This window comes from Aythya ferina, assembly GCF_964211825.1.
Source record: "Aythya ferina genome assembly, chromosome: 10".
Classification (NCBI taxonomy): domain Eukaryota; kingdom Metazoa; phylum Chordata; class Aves; order Anseriformes; family Anatidae; genus Aythya; species Aythya ferina.
Window position 1 is genome coordinate 9,088,884 of NC_140306.1, and position 19,077 is coordinate 9,107,960.

Below are 19,077 nucleotides of genomic sequence, written 5' to 3' on the forward strand. Positions count from 1 at the left end.
TAGCCCTAAACTTCATCTCAATCTGCTGAAAGCCTTAGGGCACAAAAATGCAGGATCTGGCTTTGTGTGGAAGCTCTCTTACCGAAAACTTCCCATGTGTTTAATTTCGAACTGGCCAAACACGCCCTCCTGCCTGGCAGGGTACAACTCAATGCCAAGGAGACACGTTGCCCTTGGCTTTAATTTAAAAACTCAGTTTTGGACTGAAAAATAATCCTGATGCTACCAAGCTCACCTTGTTATTTGATAAACGTTTTACAGCAGTTCTAGCAACAACCACAACCCACATCTAACCCCCTGCTAAATCAAGGAAGGTCACTGGGATCGCAGAGGTTACAAAAAGGCCCCAAAGCAAGTGGCAAATTCCCCTCTTCATGCCGGCGTAGCTGGCTTCCCATCCAGAATAAGGGTGCTTCGTGCGATTTTACAGTTTTATTTATTAAAAATGTATATATAGAGAGACACTGGGACACGGGCAGGTGGCCGAGCAGCTCGTGGGGGCCACGCTCTGCTCCCACCGAGCACAGAGGCCCCGTTGCTCCCGAGGCCCAGCCCGCCGCAACCCGGCAGCCGCCGCCCCACCGCCAGGGCCCGGCCCCGGCCTCGGCCTCGGAAACACGCCCCGAGGGGGGCGGGCGCTGCCTCCCCCGGCGACGAGGGCCCGGCCCCGGGAGCGCCGGCAGCCGCGGCCGGGCAGGTCCCGAGAGCAGGTAGGGGGCGGCTGCCGCCATGGCCGGCCGCGGGCAGGAAGCGGGGCGGCAGGCCCGGGAGGCTGAGGGGCAGGGCGCGGAGTGGGAGAGGCGGTGCAAAGCCCGCAGAGATCCAACTTTTTGTGGTATTGCCCCAAAAAAAGCGTGGCAAGGCAGGCAGCTCTCCGCCTAGGGAAGGAACTGCTCCTCCCCATCGCATTTTTATTATTATTAATGCTTCTTGTTGTTAGTAACACTCCTTAGTGTTGTTGCTACTACTAACACCCCCTGCTGCAACAGGCACTGGAAGGTCACAGCTTATCCTGGGGAGGAGACGGGGCAGGGGCTGGGAATGCCGTCACCGTTAACACGTATTTGTGCAACGTGCAAGTCCGGACTCCTCTCACAACGTTGGGAAAGGACGAGGTGATGAAAGTGAAGAGTTTGTTAAATAAAAAGCTCATACAACCCGCGTTTTGAGGTCTCGGAGTGCCTCAAGCTCTCTCTTTCCACTCCCGTTGCAACAAGGGCAAGGCAGGGCTTCTTTTTTTAAACCAGCATGGAAGCGTGCCTGTTTGTGTACAAAGTACATCTAATCTTGCTGACTGCGGCGCTCTGCAATAGTTGCAGAAAGTGGCCCTGTGCAAGCCGTGCCCAGGGCCAGCCCACCTGCCTGCACCAGCCCCTGGCATGGGCCAATCCACTGGGGATAAGCCCACTCTTCGCTGCACAGCTAATTAAAGGTGTGCCAACGACTAACGAGCCCCATCACTTCCAGCCGTCAGGATGGCTCTGCTGGGCACCAGCAAATACGCACAGGGCATCGGCCTTGGCGGCGTGAATCCTGACCTCGCCAGCGAGAGGCAGACGGCCTCCTTCAGCGTGGAGGGGCTGACCACCGTGCTGGACGGCGGAGCTGAGCACACGCGGGTGCGGAGGGCGGTCGGTGAGTGAGCCTTTGGGTGGTGGCTGCAAGTAGGTACCAAGGTGCCATGCTCCTGCTCTTTCTGCCACTTTGCATGGTGGATTTTGTACTCCCAGGTGCTCGCTTACTGCCTTCAAAGAGAGTAGGAGCATGGAGTTAAGGTCCCTTGCGTGTGTAAATCAATGCAACTCCTCCACAGCCACTTTGAAGCCTTTCCCCATCCCTGTTCTCATTCCCAAACTCTCTGCCAAGGCAGGTTAAACTGGGATACAGTGACCGAGAGTCATGTAGGTGGGCATCTGCCCCAGCACCGGGGCTAGGGGTGCTTCACAGCGACACACATCATGCTGTGATCGCAGCTGGATGACCCTTCCCAGCAAGAAGCTTGTATCAAAGAATTGGTCAGGTTGGAAGCGACCTTAAAGATCATCCTGTGCCAACCCCCCTGCCATAGGCAGGAATGCCACACACTAGATCAGGTTGCTCAGGGTCTCATCTAACCTGGTCTTGAACATCTCCACCTCCAGGGATAATTAAACCTATGTTATACTGTGATCAGATGAGAAAGGATCAAGGTCAGTAGAATTGCATGCTTCATGTGCGTGAGAACATCATGCACATGGATTCATGATGTTCTCTACTTGAGGCAGACAGGCACCTCCTGCACGCTGAGCACTGGTGGGCTCTAGGGTGTTGGCGGGGACCCTGCGCCTGCTCTGTGGTGCAGTGAGCACAGCCCTGCTGCTGGCACAGGAAAACAGCAGGGGCAGCTTTGTATTGGGTTGAAGCCAGGCTCAGATATGGAGGTAAAAGAGTCGGATCTAAAGCACGGGAGATGTGCCTCTCTGCCACCCCACCAAACCCTCAGGGACAAGGCTCCATGGCGGGGACTCTGAGGTGCTACCTGCTGCTCTCCAGCCCTCTCAGATAAACTCTTCATGTTGCTTTACAGTTGAAGTGATCGAGCGCGACCCTGTATTTAGCAGAGAAAATCAATATTTCCAAACCCAGAATGAGAGGTATGAAGCAGCAGTCAGAAAGGCCGTTCACCTCCAAAAAAAGATGCATGAGATGGGATGGAGAGAGGATGGACCTGAATTTATATATATCTACAGGTAACTTTTTTTTTTTTTTTTTAATAAATGTACAAGTAACTTTTGGTTAAAAGGTTTGCTTGCCAACAAGAATCAGCTTGATCAAAGGTCGGGACAGGCCAACTGTCAACAGATCAGGTTTTGATACAAACATGCTGCAGGTTTTCATTTCAGCAGCATGCTTGGGTAAAGGGAAAATTGTTATACGCATCAGGGAACTTCTCAAAGAGCAGCACACAGACCCAGCTTGATAGATCACAGCAGTTCACATCACCAACGTGATATATTCACTTCAGCAAGTTTTTACTTGTGCCACAGCTCTCATACTTGTCCTCAGCCATTAAGTGTTACTGTTCCAGTTACGTTACTGACTTCCAGACAAAGTTAACATTACGTTTTCGTTACCTAGAAAACCCATATTGAATTAAAAACAAACAACAAGGTAACACCATTTATTTTGTAGGTAAATGGAATAAAATGCCTCACATTTTTTTCTTAACGTTCTGCATGGAGTTGAGTGCCACTTTGTAATTGTTTGCCCCACCTTCTCTCCCCCTTTACTAAGCAGAGGCAAGCTTGCTATTGCCCAGTGCATGCTGCCAGTTTGGTGGGGTTGCACAGTCAGTCAGAAGGGGCAAGTTGAAAAGCCTCTTTCAAAAGAGCAATGTCTGCACCTTACAAATCATCAGTGATGCTCAAAGTCACTTTCCAATATTTCATCATATGAAAGATTATAATTCTAAGCTATGCCTCCTACAGTGATAAATGGGAAATTTCCCATCAAGAGCTCTTTTACTTGATAATTACATTCCCAATAAAAAGCACTTCTTTGCTCCTCTCTCAGAATAAAGATATCCCAAATTTTAAAAACCTCAGAAAACTCAACAGTCTGTCCTACCTATGCTTGCTGTCATCAGGCCCCCTGATGCCAAGAGCTTCAGCAGTGCCAGCCTTGTGTGATCGTATTTTGCTGTATTAAGAACACAGGCTGCGTGGAAGGACAGCTCTTTTCTTATGAAATACAAGGCAAGCAATAACTTCTCATTGACAAAAGTCCTGGTGCTGGACAGGCTGAATCACTTACACACATTTAAAAGTCAGCTTTGAAATCACAGATACAGTAGCATTATTTCTGGATGGGCTGCCAGGGGGTTTATTAAATTTATCTCTGTAAATCAAAGCAATTTCCCTTTAACTTCTTTGTCCATAGTATTCCCCACTTTTTCAACGCAACCGATTCTCTCTCAGGTCCAGTATAAAAGAAAGCTCACAGTCATTTGTTAAAAATAAAAGCTACCTGTCTAGAAAAGGACACTTCTGAGAGCACTGCAGTAAAGCCAAGCTAATGAGAACAGCAGAGGCACTTATTTTTAGGTGTGAGAGCACTTGTACTCATATCTGTGAGGTGATTTAACCATATTCTGTATTCCTTATTTTCTTAGGGTTTCTTACAAAAAACAAAAAGCTTAAAGAAAATGAGTATGATTTGCACCATGGAAATCACTGTGCCCAAGTTGCCATAGACAGCTTCAGCAGTGGTGCTTTTTAGGATGCATGTAGCCCTATCAGCCAGGCAGATGGCAAAGGACCTGACCAGACACTAAAACAGGTGTTACAGGATGGATTTACATTTTTCCACAAGAAAACATGCATCAAGTCAGGCCAAAGCCCCATGAACCCCAGTATTTTGTCTCTGACAGTAACCAACAGCTAACATCTAGGGAAGAGTACAGGCAACAAGCCAACGTACTGAGATGTTTCTCCAGAATGGGAAGTAATTTAGCCTACCATGCTTTAGGGTGGGGGGGGCTTATTTTTATTTATTTTTTTTTTTTAGCTCTGCCTTAGAATGGGATTTCAATAATCAGGAAAAAAAATCTTGTGAAGCCAAAAAAAGATGAAGGGTTTACAGAGCTATCAGAGACACAGGACTGATGGAGCTGGGCTTTGTGTTTTAGGAGCTCAGCATCTGCTACTCAGAACAGCTAATTCCTCCAAGAGCAAGTAAAATAATGAGCTAGTGACATTTAAGCAAAGTATGTTATGAAAGAAGGAACAAAACCAGCTTGAAAGAACACTTTTCCTGCAATGCTGTACTGATGCTGCACGTTGTGTTGAGTATGACAACGCAGAAATCAAAATTCAGCAGGTGGTACTGCCTAGTGACTGCCACCACGTCATTGCCGCATTAATCACATCCCTGGAACTTCATCAGTGTAAAAGCACCACTTGTGCCTTCTCCCCAGGGCGGTTGCAGGAGACGTGGCATTTCTCCTTCACCGTGTCTTCATGAGAAGTATTTCGGTCCTGGGCTCTGACGAACAGGTTGCCAAATGGATTCCTCTTGCCACTAAACACCAGCTCATAGGAAGCTATGCCCAGACTGAACTGGGACACGGTAAGGCTACAGGGAGGTCACAGTGTTTCTGTAGGATGAAAGGCTCTGGCCCAGATTCTCAGGGGAGCTGAGTTCAAGTTGTCTGTGTGTCACTGAAGGGGGGTGGCTGGGGAAAACAAGGACACCTTTGCTTCATCAGCAAGCTGGAGATGCCTCGTTTGGTTTTCACTATTGTGGAAAAAAATAACAAGGGCTAGGGTGAAAGCTTATGGTTAGATGCCAGGCAGTCACACTGGCTAGAGGGGACAGTCACCACCAGCCAGGCAGCTTGCCCAAGTACAATTTGGCTCAAGAAATCTCTGCAGGAGATGCTGTGCTGGGGGGCTACTGGGGAATTATTTCATGATTCTCACCAGAAGAATAAACCCCAAAAGCGTGATTATACATACACCAGCTTCCAGGGAGCTTCCCCTCTCTCTAATCACCCTTGTGATGCACCAGGAGATTTTTTTTTTTATTATTTTTTTAAAGGAACTTATCTTCAGGGTTTGGAAACAACAGCAGTCTTTGATACCACTACGCAGGAGTTTATACTGAACACACCAAAGATCTCTGCAATGAAGTGGTGGCCTGGGGACAGTAAGTACCACACAATAGTTTGGTTTTCCTCATTTGCTTCCTTCAGTTCCTCAGTCTGTCTTGCTTAAGCTCCACGTTTGAGGGCCCAGGTGCCAGCAGAGGACTTCAATAAGAGATGCAAACATCTAGAGGCAAGTAAGAGATGTAAGGGCTTTATACAAGTTTAAAGGCCAGAAAGAAGCCGCCATTGTCTATTAAAGCCCTTGAAAATGCCTGCTTCTGCAAGAATCAATCTTCTCTTCTCTGTAAATAAAACTCAGACAACCAAAAGCTGTGGGCAGATAATCCCTAAGAACAGGCAGGCTCAGCATGAAAAATTCAAGAGTGAAAATACTGGCTCCCCTTAGGAAGGTATTTCACAGGAAATAAAAATAAATCAGCCAATCGTTAATAGCTGCATCAAACACTTACCTGCTGTGTCTGATGACTTGGTCAGCACCAACTGGGCACAACTGAGACAAGCTCCCTGCAGCCCTGGGAGGGCAGGTCTCCCAGACCTCCCAAACGAAGGAGCACGATGTGCACCCTAGGCACCCCTGCACAAGGGAACAGAGCACATCACGGTAACTGGAGGAACACTGAGATACATTTCTCTCCTTTGAAGGAGGACTTGTATAACAGCTTGAGCATTGCCTTTTTATTTTCACCATATAGTTGTTTTTTATTTCCCTTTGTTCCCTAACATTGGGGAAGTACACAGGTGCAGAGCACCACCATCATTTTGTACTTCCCATTCTTCCCTTGCAGCACCACACCTGCAGTGCCCCGGGGTCTGACAGCAACACTCCCCATACAAACCCAGCGTCTCCAGTAACAACTGGAGTTACTCAGAACAGACACAGACAGCACTTCCCATTCCCTCAGTAATGCGTGAACTTTTGTTATTTTTTCCCCATCTGGTGATGCAGACTCGTCATCCAGGCTTCATTATGTGACTTCTGTGAGCCAAGAGCAGCTCAGAATGCAGATTTAGGCATTCTCCAGCTTCCAGCACCTGTGGATCACACCCACCCTGACCCACGCCAGGGGTGGGTGTGACATTGGGCAACACCCAGTGCACAATTAGCATTGACTGCTGTGAACTGTGAAAGTGTTTTTACCATGCCTTGTCTCAAGGCAATGTGGCTGTTTTTCTCCTCACAGTGGGAAGGTCAGCAACCCATACAGTGGTCTTTGCTCAGCTCTACGTGCATGGGAAGTGCTACGGCGTGCATCCCTTCATCGTGCAGATACGCAGCCTTCGGGACCATTCACTGTGCCCAGGTAAACACTGCCACGCGCTGTAGCACTTCTGCAGGTGCTCTGCCTGTTTTGTCCATAAATGCTTTCTAAAACACTCGGCTCAGTGAGAGCGAGCAGAGATGGCTATAGTTGCCAAACCACAGCCTTTTTATCTAAAGGAAGATTCATTGCATCCTTAGGCAAATGCAGAGCCCTGTTCTTAACCAGAAGCCTGGGTGGCTTTGACCACTTCTGCATTAACACCTCAGTTCTGACCCCAGCCAGCACCATAGCAGGATTATGGAAACAAGCTACTACAAAGCACTCAAATGCCTGTTGCATCCCTCAGGCAAGATCAACCATGTTGAGGAGGAAGGAAAACTGAACGTGCCCTTCCTTTGGGATCCCTAGCTTGCTGCAAACTTGAGAAAAGAAAAAGAAAAAAAAAGTTCAAGTGGAAATAAACGGGCTGTTTTCTTATGCTGCAGGCATAACTGCAGGAGACATTGGTCCCAAAATGAATTTTGAGCACATTGACAATGGCTACCTCATGCTGCAGAATGTGCGCATCCCCAGAGAGAACATGCTGAACAAGTTTTGTGAGGTATGTACGGCATTCAAATCACAGACTCACCAATCAGACTCTCATCACACAGCCAGAGAGACGACAGCGACCTGCCTAAATTTAGTACAAAAGTCTCCCTTTGAGGTGTATGCAAGTCTCTGAAGTTGTATCAACGGTAGAAGTTATCTGAATCCTAAGTGAAAATCTGCAACAGGAATTCCACATTCAAAGGTTAGGGGTTGGCGGAAAATATCCAAGGCAAAAGCAGTAAGAATGTGTCTCTTCAAACAGACAGGTTTCCCCCATCACACATGGAAATATTTAGATCTGCTCTCAGTGAAATATTTCAGTGTTCATTTTATTCTACACACAGAACTTACACAACCATCCCTTGTAGGAAGAAGTTGCAGTATCAAAGAAGACATCTCAAATCCTCTCTCTGTTCTAGGTTCAGCCAGATGGCACCTATATAAGACGTGGGTCACAGAAGATTAATTATTTCACTATGACTACAGTACGTGTTTCCCTCCTTTCAGATGAAGTTATTCTACCTCTGATGAAAGCTTGCACCATTGCCATCAGATACTCTGCAGTTCGCCGGCAGTCCAAGTTAAATCCTGGGTAATGCCATGCAAGCCTGCAGCGGTGGGAAGGGGACCTGACAGCATGTTCTACCACACCACTCTGTATTTCTACTTTTCAGCTTTCATTGGCTTATTTCCTGTCCCAGACGGGAAGAATATTACAAACATGCTCTCCTGATATTTACATTAATAAGCTTCAGTCAAAGGACAAAAGAATATGTTTACAGATTTTTCTGAGATAAGTTTCATAGTTTGAATAGCTCAGCAATTCACACAGGCAGCCTATTTTTCTCAACTGGCTTCCCAATAACTCAGCAGAATCCAGACAAAACAGACAAGTTGCTGAATTCCTATTCTATACCACCCTACTAATGGATGCAACATTAAAACAGTATCCAACATCGACAGTTCCAATAACCACATTTTGCAACAGTGAATGTTCTTAGTCTGGTAAAAATCCCTGTAATTTTTAAATAGGTATTTTCGTTTGAGTAGATTTCAAACATTTTCTCTTAAATCTCCTAATGAGAACGTGGTTTGTTTCAAATGCAAACCAAACACAGGAACACAGCGTGCTGAATCATTATGACAACCAATTTCATCACTTGAAGTCCTAAATATTCTAAATGCAGCAGAAGCCACAAAGAACATTAAAAAAAAAAAAGCTCAGAAAGCTTACAATAATTAACACTCAAGTGCTTTCAAAGAAACTGAGGAGTCTGACCTAGCAGAGAAGAAACTGTTTTTAATCAAACTGTGCATTCAAAAGGAAATTCTACCTGAAAGAAGATTTTTTGCTTTCTACTTGAATCAGCAAGTTGAAACAACTGACAAAAAAATAAGCATAGGTGCAGCTATTAAGACAAGCTTAATTATAACCTCATCACTTCTATTTTAGATTGAACAGAAAACAGTATCAGAGCACAGTTACCTCTGTCTGCCTCGCAGGAGCATCAGCTGAGGCTGGCATTCTCCTATCTACACCCAGAACCAGAGGATCCAGTTTGAAAAACCAAAAGCTTTTCAGGGTGCAGTGCCACCACCTCGGCTATGCCACCTGCCAACTTGCTGCCCTTCCTCCTTTTCCTCTCCTGCAGTCTCTGTTCCCCCTCTCTGTACTGACTGATCACGCAGAGCCTTTTCCAGTCTGACAGTCTGGTTCACCAACACAGAAGAAAAATCACTCTTTTCCTAGTTGGGCTTGTTTGTCTAACGGCTTAGCAAGCTGGCAGCACAGGGACGGGGAGAGCAGGGAGACTAAGCAGATGGCTAAATCCCTCTCACGTACTGCTTCTTGGTAATGAAAGACATTCAGGTGAACTAACAGTGGCTGTGCGTGTTCATGCTTTCCATACTTCATCACCTGTCTTCCAACAGGGAAGAAGAAGCAAAAATCCTTGACTACCAGACCCAGCAAGAGAAATTGCTGCCTCAGTTGGCAGCAGCCTATGCCTTCCATTTCGTCAACAACTATCTCCACAAGCTGTTTGACAGGGGCTACAAAGAGATCCAGGAGAGGAACTTCAACTCACTGCCAGAGGTGAGCTGCTGCAAGATTGGCTCCGACAGCTGTTTTGCACTTAACATTGCCCTTCTCATCCCTAAGTCTCAAAGTACTTTAGCAAACTGGACAAGCATTCCTCTCACCACTAGATAACGGGAAGGCTGAAGCGGTAAAGGATGAAATGCCCCCAGCCAGTCAGCAACAGCATTTGTTTTACCGCCCCAAATTGTTGGCTTTGGGAACTAGTGCAGAGTGCAGTGTCCTTGAAAAGCATGTTTGTTTGATAAAAACATCGTTCCCGGTAGCTGGTGGTGCAAAGCATTATTTCACAACTTCATCTAAAATGCACAGGCAAAACCAAAAACGTGACTTTGCAGATACAACATACGATTTTGCAACTGGAAGCCTAAATTGAACGCATGCTTCTAACAAGAGCAGCCAAAGCCACTGCTGGTTGAGAGAAACCCAAAAATGCATAAGCCAACCGCACCATGCCCAGCACGGGCATGTGTGGCATCCCAGTCAGAAACCAAGAGTCATGCTTGGGGACTGGGTGTTGCACTGGCATGCAAAGGAGCTCATGCCCAGAAATTGTACAAAATCAAAAAAGAAAACTTTACCCCTTGTGAACATATTCAGAGGATTGCTTTAGAACACTTCCACCATTAATAATCTGCTTTTTTTACTTGTTTTTTTTTTTTTTTTTTTTTTTTTTTAACAGCTTCATGCATCTTCTTCAGGCTTTAAAGCTATGCTTAGTCAGTACTGCACTGCCGGAGTGGAGATCTGCCTCAGGGCATGCGGAGGACATGGTTATTCTCTGCTGAGTGGACTCCCTTCCTTGTACACTAAAATACTTGCCTCTTGTATCTATGAAGGGGAGAACACAATTTTGCTCCTGCAAACTGCCAGGTAACAATTCAAATTTGTTCAGATGAAAACCTGCCCCTTAATTTATTCAGCTTCTACCACTTCTTCTCAAAAACCAGTAAAACCAGCTACTCCTTTCTCATAGCATCCTCTAAAAATACAACTCAGGCCATAACTATTCATGTTTTCTGTCTAGTAGGCATGGAGGTGTGTGGGAATTGGATTCTCTCTTCTATTTTTGGTTTGGGGACATATGCAGGTGCTGTTCTGCATAACCTCATTTTCCTCTTAGTCTAGTAGCGCAGCAAAAGCATTGCTATACAAGCTTTGTAGTTTCATTTTTTTTAAGCAACAGATAGAACATGATATTGGTAAAGTGAGTTTGATGCAGAGAAGGCAAAGTTGTTGGATACTGATTCTAGATGAGTCATGCTTCTGAGAACACCAGACTGATGATTATCCAGAGCAGATGAAACAGAAGAGAAAGAAACCACATCTGCTTGAACTTTTAATAATGTGCTTTTTTACTAGAAGGAGAAAGCCGGTACACTTCTCACAGACAAAGCTGCTACCACATAGCTCTGTGCTTCCATGCATACGCTTCAGCACTCATTACTGCTTTTTCTCACAGGATCAATAGCAAGGTCAGGTGAGAAATGCTGTAACCTTCCGTGGCCAGACATAGTCACTCCAGGTCATAGCTGAGGTGCCAAAAAAATAGGGGAGTGGGGAATGCTCCTTGGACACATGTTTAGCATTAGGAAAGGACCTCATGTTTGTTACTATGTGACTGAGTGTTCAAGCCACCATTAAGACTCCCAGTACTGAGTCTCAGATTGCAAAGATGACAATATATCTAATCGTAGAATGGTTTGGGTTAGAAGGGACTTCAACCATCATCTCATCCCAACCCCCCTGCCATGGGCACCTCCCACTTAATCAGGTTGCTCAAAGCTGGCCTAGGACACTTCCAGGGAAGGGGTATACTCATGCTGCTGAGGCTGCTAATAGCCACAGGAAGTTCCTTCCTTAAATAAATAAATAAATAAAAGCATTACTATAGATTTGTTGTAGCATTAAATATAGTGAACAGGCTACCCCTGAGACCCATCACAGATCAGTTGACTACAAGTACCATGCAAAACTAAAGGCCATCACTGGTTCAATCCCTTTGTTCAGTCCCTTTTGGACCACTGATGGGATAGGTCACACTTCTCTGTTACTCACCCAGTCCAGGGAAGCCCCATTCTACTTTTTGCATGTCCATTTGGTGTATGGAGATCATGACAGTGGACTGTTCTGATTTTTTATGTTCTTCCCAGGTTCCTGGTTAAGTGCTTCGCAGCAGCTAGTGCTGGCCAGCCTGTTCCACAATCTGTCACTTATCTGGCTGCAGTGAAACCTGGGAAGTGTCCAGCCAAGAACAAGTTGGATTTTCTCAGTCCAGACATTTATGTGGAGGCCTACCAACACACAGCAATCAGGTCAGTACAGAGGACGGGAGAGAAGGTTTCTCTGTTTGACAGCAGAAATGTGTTAAGAGCTCAGCTTCTTCATTGATTTAAAGGGAGGTAGAATAAAGAATTCCACAAGAATTGGCACCATCTGCTCCTGAAAAAGAAGAGGAAGCCTTAACCCCTCAGACAGGTTTAACAGCCATGTCAAATGTTTAATATGAAACTTTCATGTTCAGAACATCAAAAGTTTCTTAGCCATGTGCTACATAAAAACTATATTAGAGAGTTGATTCTGTACAAAGCTGATGACACCACTCAAGTAAATCCCAGACCACATCACTGAGTTGTCATCCAGTAACACCTTTAGGCAATTGGACCTTGTGCAGTCCTATACAGCAGGTTAAAATGTCACGTACTTGAAAAAATGGCATTTGTGTTCAATTAATACCACAGCAAACACAAAGCCTATCATTCATTCTGTAGCCTTTCAACTACTCATTCAACTATTCAGTTCAGAATGGTATCGCACATGGTCTCATTAGTATTATGGGTCATACAGGTGTCATCTTTGAAAATCAAGTAAACAGATAAGCAATCCCACTGTCATTCAAACTGGTATAAAAACACAGCCATCCTCTGAAAGCTTTGCTGTAAATGGGAGCAGGATTTGGATCCCCATTTAGAAAAGCAGAGACAACATAATCTAATATTGTCATTGCTTTATTTTGTTTTGCAAGCTGTCCTTAAACACAACCTAAGAAAAAATCAGAAGAATCCCAGTAAGCAATAATGGAAGTTAAAAGCAGAAATCCTTTAGTACCTGGGTGGTCTGGGTGCGGATTTTGCATAATCAAACTTCTCTCAATTCAAATATTGAAATGCCATTTTGACATTTGATCATGCACAAGTCTGAATATGAAATGAGCACGTGGGCTGCTATATTTATATACAAGTATTATGCTGTTGGTTTTTTTTTGTTTTGTTTTTTAATTTTCCAGACTCTCAAGCAGCACAGCAGCTAAGCTCCAGGACTTGATTCAATCAGGAGTCAAAAAGCATGAAGCTTGGAACCAGTGCACAGTACAGCTGGTACAGGCTGCAAAGGTTAGCAAAATCTACGTGCTTAGTTGACATTCAACATTATGATACAATATGAAATAGAAACAGCACAATTAGCCTAAAAGTCTCAATTTTTTTTATTTTCTGTTAGCATATAAGGGACACCACAAAGACCATGCCACCCTTGTGGTCTGCACAGCAGAATATCATAGTAGGAAACAAATTCCTACTATGAACAAAAATTTGCATAGGCCAGGTGGAAAAAGACTAGCGGGGATAGAAGCAAAAGGGAGACAAAACACACAGTTCTGCTGCCACCAGTAGCAGAATCAGACCTCCCATGGCCTGTAATGAGAGCACACCACCTCCAATTTATGTTCAGCTTTTAATAAGAATTCATTGTTAATGGCTTTCAGATGAAAGCCTCCCCAAAGCCACCCTACTGAAAGATGGTAGAGTTACCACAAGGGTGAAACGTGTGTTATTTCTTACATCTGCTGCTCTCACAAGGAAAGATAAATGCAGGGAGAAAAAATGAAAAGTTGTGATAATGCAGTGTTAATTACTGATGAAAGAAATTAAATCAGCAAAGACAATTTAGAGGCCTAAAAACAACTCCCAGTTCACATGGGTTGGATAGGCAATCTGCACTCCTTCAGCTGAAATAGAATCAGCATTAGTTCCCCCAAGCAAGTGGTTAGTATAGAACTAAGCAGAAAAGAAAGCAAGAGGGTAAAAGGGACCTAAATATAAATGAAAGCCAAAATCACTGATACTTCAGTATCTCCAGGAAGCAAAATTCTTTTTTAATGTGGTTACGTGCAATTTGTCTACAATTATGGTGAAGGTCTTCCTTCCTTCCTTCACTAAGGAAAGGAATATTGTGAAACAGATCTGTGGCTTACTTTAGCTTCATTCAATTTTTAATGAAAAACATCTTGCTGTAATCTGTGGTTCAGCCAGGACCAACCCAAATTGAAATGGACTCAGCAAGAAGCCCCTTGCAAGGAAACAGGAACCCTACGCATACTTAAACATAGCAGTATCATCTAGATGCTCGCATAGTAGGAAATAGCCCAAGGGAACAGCCACTTTGTATTCAGTCCCTGATGAGCCAAACCCTTTCTTAGTGAAGGTGAAATTATTCCAAAACTATTAGAAGCATTGATCCTCTCATACTACTAAGTGCAGTTACTTAATCTTGCAAAACAAGAACTCACTGAGTAAGTGATTTTGCATGACTGGCTCTCCACAGTAGCGTTATCTGTGGTTACCTGTCTGCTGTGTGTCACCCCAAAAGAGCAGAATAACTGTGTAATTGCCTCAACAATAAGAGGAGAGCTCCTTTAATCAAAGCAACATTTTTAAAATTACTTTCCCAATAATGTTTAAATGTAAATACATTTTAGTGGAATGAAACTGAAACAAAACATTCCTATTCAGAGATTACCTCTAGGAAAGACTTTCTGTCCAGTGCTCCCTGTGCACAAACATTAACGAGACATTTCCTCCTCTACTTGCTCAAATTGGTGGCCAGAGTCTCTGGAATGAAGGGAAAGAGAGACCACATTTCAGAAGGGGAATCTGGCTCTCTGATGGAGAAGGAGGAGAACCTAGGCACAAGGCTAGACAGAAGGAAACAGTTTCCAAAGAGCTTAACATACCCAGAGGCCTAGCTGTTATATTTTAAGTGATAACTGTGCTGCTAGGCTCCTCAGAAAACAGGATCCAGGCCCCCAGGGCTTCTTAGATATATTCAGGGAGAGTAAGAGTTGCCCGAAAACCTTATCTTCCCCATAGCTTTAAAACCTCAACAGCCTGCTGTATTCTTGGGGCGCTTCTGTATTTACTACTTATTCCACACCTTCTCTGGAGCCTCACCCACACTACTGCCATATGAACAACTGCCTGCCAGCTCTCAGCCGGGTGGCTCAGACACCAGTTAGAGCTTTGCTACAGACTCCACACAGTTTAATTGCTTGAGTAGACACCCAGTTTCTCAGGCAGGTTCTGCAGTCCACACTGACCTCCACACTGCTTGACCATGCTGTTAGGAGGAGCTGCAACACAGGTGTGCCTTGCATACACCCACAGCTGGGAGGAGAACTGTACAACAGAGGAGTGAAACCACGCAGATACCAACATCACTAACAACCCAGAGGAATGTCAACATAACAAGAATCACCCCCTCAAACAGGTGGAGTCATCCTGTTTCACTTACTCTGGAGCTCAGCTGTGCTGAGCTGGTATTTCCGCAAGTTAGCAGACACTCCACTGGTGTCTCACCCTGACATTATTAGTTTAATTGAAACAACAAAAGCAAGAGGTAAGTTTGGACGTTCTTCCAACAGAAAGGGATGTTTTCCGAGCTGAAGCTGTATAGCCACTGAACCCAATGGGAGTTTTTTCTCCTGCTGTATATAACCAACATTCACTTGTTAGAAATTAACACAAGCACATTCCAATGAGTTTCCATCATACAAACTCTTTGGAGTATTCATCACAAATATGTGAGGTACCACCAAGATTGCTGAAGCAGTTTTCTTGAGTTTACAAATACAGTGCTGACTGTTTACACCCCCCATTTCTCTCCTCTACTGTAGCAGTAAAGCATGAATGCAAAAGGCCTAGTCAATCAGCAGACAAAGAATACAGACTGGTAAAGTGCCAGGGAAATGAAAAGGTTTTATATTCTTTGCAAGAATGTTTGAGTCACTTGGCCTACTTAGAAGTGTTTAGAGGTGCATTCACTGTTGATTGTATTTGTTTTCCAGGCTCACTGCCACTACATCACTGTGAAAAACTTTGTAGAGACTGTGGAAAAACTTGAGAACAAGGCTGGCATCCAGAAGATTATGAAACATCTCTGTGATCTGTTTGCATTACACGGTATCTTCTCAAATGCAGGACTCTTTCTGCATGATGGATACATATCTGGAGCTCAAATGGACATGATCACAGCATCATACCTGGACCTCCTGGGTGTCATTCGGTGAGCCACTCTAGCCCATGAGGAGTTGCACAGCCATTCAGTTTGTCCCTGCAATAAATACAAAATGGTACTGCTGCACCTATGGCAACATTTCCAGAATAAATTCACCTCACCCAGTTTTTATTTTCATTGCCTGGCAGCATTAGAAATTCACTGAAACATCTACACAGAGCTCATTTTCACAGCAAAACAAATCTAAGGGTCTAGCTTCCCTGCAATCACTAAATTAAAGTCCTGTAAAATGAAATTGTGAGTTATAAATCAAGAAATCCTAAATATACCATTTGCAGCACAGCGAAAGCAAGAAAATCTGTAGTCAAAACAGCACTGGCAGGAAGCAGCTACAGGAACCGATCACACAGTGCAAAATCTGCTTAAGCTGCAGCTAATACAGCCTGTTGCCATTGGTGACTTGTAACTGGTACCCAAACAATTCTGATTACATCCAGATCAGATGCATCCGCTTGACACTATTTATTACTAGGTGACTTCCGAAGTATGCTAAGGTTTTATTTACCACAATGCTCACATAGGCTTTTTCACAAAGGGCTGACCTTTCACTGCTCAGTGTTGTTAAGAGCAGATTAACATCTGGTGCAGAGAAGTGAGTTGCTACTGTGTGTAAGGTCCTACTTAAGTCACCTGGAGAAAAACAAGAATACACCATAACCAAGAGCTGAACAGAACTGAGCCAAACAGCAAGTGTTTTCAGATTAATGACAGAATTGAAGTGGCAATAAGCTTAAGACTTAACTCAGGGCTTTAATAGAACATGCCTCTGAGGAATCAAAACAAGCAGCATTTTCCCTATAGTCTAGGCAAAAGGAAAACCACCACAATCATTTTAGACCAAGGAACGTGGACAACTGACTTTCAAGTTTATTTTTCTCCCTTACAAAGCAATACCTACTTGACTAATACAACTGCCTTTCCTCTACTCCTTAGGAAGGATGCTGTTCCACTAGTGGATGCTTTTGACTTCACAGACAAGAGCTTGAATTCTGCACTCGGCAGTTATGATGGAAACGTTTACCAACGGCTTTACGAGTGGGCTCAGAAGTCACCAACCAACCAGCAGGTACAGCTGCTGGATTACAGCCTAGCAAATTCTCTATTAGCCAGAGCAGAAATTGTTTGCTTTTCTTTTAATCAAAGATATACAGATAAAAGTGAAATGGCATAAGACTTCTTAATCCTAAGTATCTCGCTCTGAACAGTGAACTGTGATATTCCAATTATGCCACCTACGGTCTTAGCTCAGACATGCAACAGCTCGTGGGCTAGAGGGGCAACTACAATCTGATGATGAATTACAGCACACAAAGTACTAGAACTTGTACAAAGGAGCTGGACTGTCATGCTACCGGTGTGGTTTTTGTTTTTAAGGTTATGACACTGATGTAATGTTGTACTACATAAGCTAAAACTACAGTCTGTTTACATAGTTAATATTATGGCACAACTCTATCTAACTGCAGGGTATTTTCCGTTCACTGGTACTTTTACAGGTGCAATACTTAATTTTTTTAATAATGCGTTTAACCAAAAAGACTATAAATGTTAAGCAAGGCAATTTTACCCTTCATCTTTAGCATTTTACTTTCACTTCTTCCTTCATCCATATTGTGGAGAAATGTAAAATCCTGCATGATGCAAATGGCTATTGCTATTTGAAAACTCATTTTGCCTTAAGTGAAACGTTTACTGTGGTAATCAGCAATCCCTTTGAAAGTCTACAGCTGAACAGAAAACTTGCCTATAGCAAACATTCAAGTTCAAGCACATTTTTTGAAGTTAAATAGTATGCTGTCCCATTTGGTATGCGAAGTACTGTGTACTGGTTATGAAGGACAGAGCACTTGATGGGGAAAGATCCTGCACATAACTGAAGTAGCTTTTTTATATACATATATATATATATATATATATATGTATAGTAAAATTTCTGCATTTCAGAGATCAGTCTTAAGAAGCAGGAAGAGGTTATAATTTTTTTTTCCTTTACTGCTATTAATCCACTGCTGCATTCTCTTTCCAAACAGATAAGCCCAGCCTATGAAAAGTATTTGCGGCCACTTCTTCACAACAAGCTATCGAAATTATGAAGACCGTGATCCAAATGAAGGGCACGCCATTCTTCCCACTCTTTGTGCGGCAGTTCATTTCTGAAGCATCAATATTAGCTAATCAGAGATAAATCATCAGTTGCTTATTTGCAATTGCTACAAGTATGAAACATGATTCTTAGCCAGCCATTTGCATTTAATCAGACAGAAGCCAAACAACTGTGAGTGGTACCCACTTTTATGAAGCAGTCTAGTCAGAAATAGCATTGTTTTTGCTGTTTTCTAACGGAAACGTTGAGATAGCATCAGAAACTGAACCATTTGTCTTATTCTTTTTTTAAATCTACTACATGCAGATTAAGAAAAAAAAAAAGACAATGAGCTCAGCCTCTGTTTGTTTTAACTGTATAGTATCTTCAGAAAAAAAAAATACCAGCAACCTTTAGTGAAAAACCTAAGGAATGTAAAATTATGGTCCTTGGTTTCTAGGAACTCTTTTATATCAGGAAGCACGCTAGAAAATGCACTTGTTTCAACAATGAAAAAAGCTCTTAACTTGCTCAGCAGTTAAGTATTTCTTGCTAATGAAGATCCAGACAAAGCCAATATCAACTATCTGCAGAATTTACTTTCCCATTAATAGAGTTGCTCATACTGTCTTTTGATAAATCTTGGACTCCAATAAAGTGTATTATTTGGAATACCACTTCTCTAGTTATGAGACTTCATAATTATGAAAAGCCAGGTTGTTCCGGGCCCATCATTAACTTGCTAGTAAATGAAGTTTTGCAAAGAACACCTTGTGATTATAGTTCAGCGACAGCTAGCACAGATATTTTTTAGCATATGTTGCAGGCAAGAAACAACTATTTTTCCTGAGCTTCATCAGCTCAGCTTTTCTTTTCCACCTCTGGAAGAAAGAAGCTCTTACTATCACTTACTACAAAAGTCAAAATCCCTACAATGTATGAAGAGGGGAGACAAAATATGACAGAGGAATACACGCTGAGACAAGCCTGATTGAGAGCTGGGCTGCAAGGCTCCAGGCTTCACGAGCCAGAAACAGCCACAAAA

At 43.6% G+C, this 19,077-nt stretch overlaps 1 protein-coding gene across 1 annotated transcript; it reads left to right on the top strand.

Annotated features, from left to right (window-relative positions):
• Positions 1–580: 580 nt before the first annotated feature.
• On the top strand, positions 581–18,709 carry ACOX2 (acyl-CoA oxidase 2). The gene is made up of 15 exons (XM_084530991.1): positions 581–710; positions 1,468–1,635; positions 2,567–2,729; positions 4,955–5,106; positions 5,578–5,685; positions 6,829–6,948; positions 7,395–7,510; positions 7,920–8,092; positions 9,433–9,595; positions 10,281–10,471; positions 11,752–11,913; positions 12,885–12,990; positions 15,720–15,937; positions 16,883–17,015; positions 17,980–18,709. The coding sequence occupies exons 2-15, from the start codon at positions 1,476–1,478 to the stop codon at positions 18,040–18,042; spliced, it is 2,028 nt and encodes a 675-aa protein (XP_084387117.1). The 5' UTR covers positions 581–710; positions 1,468–1,475; the 3' UTR covers positions 18,043–18,709.
• Positions 18,710–19,077: the final 368 nt, after the last annotated feature.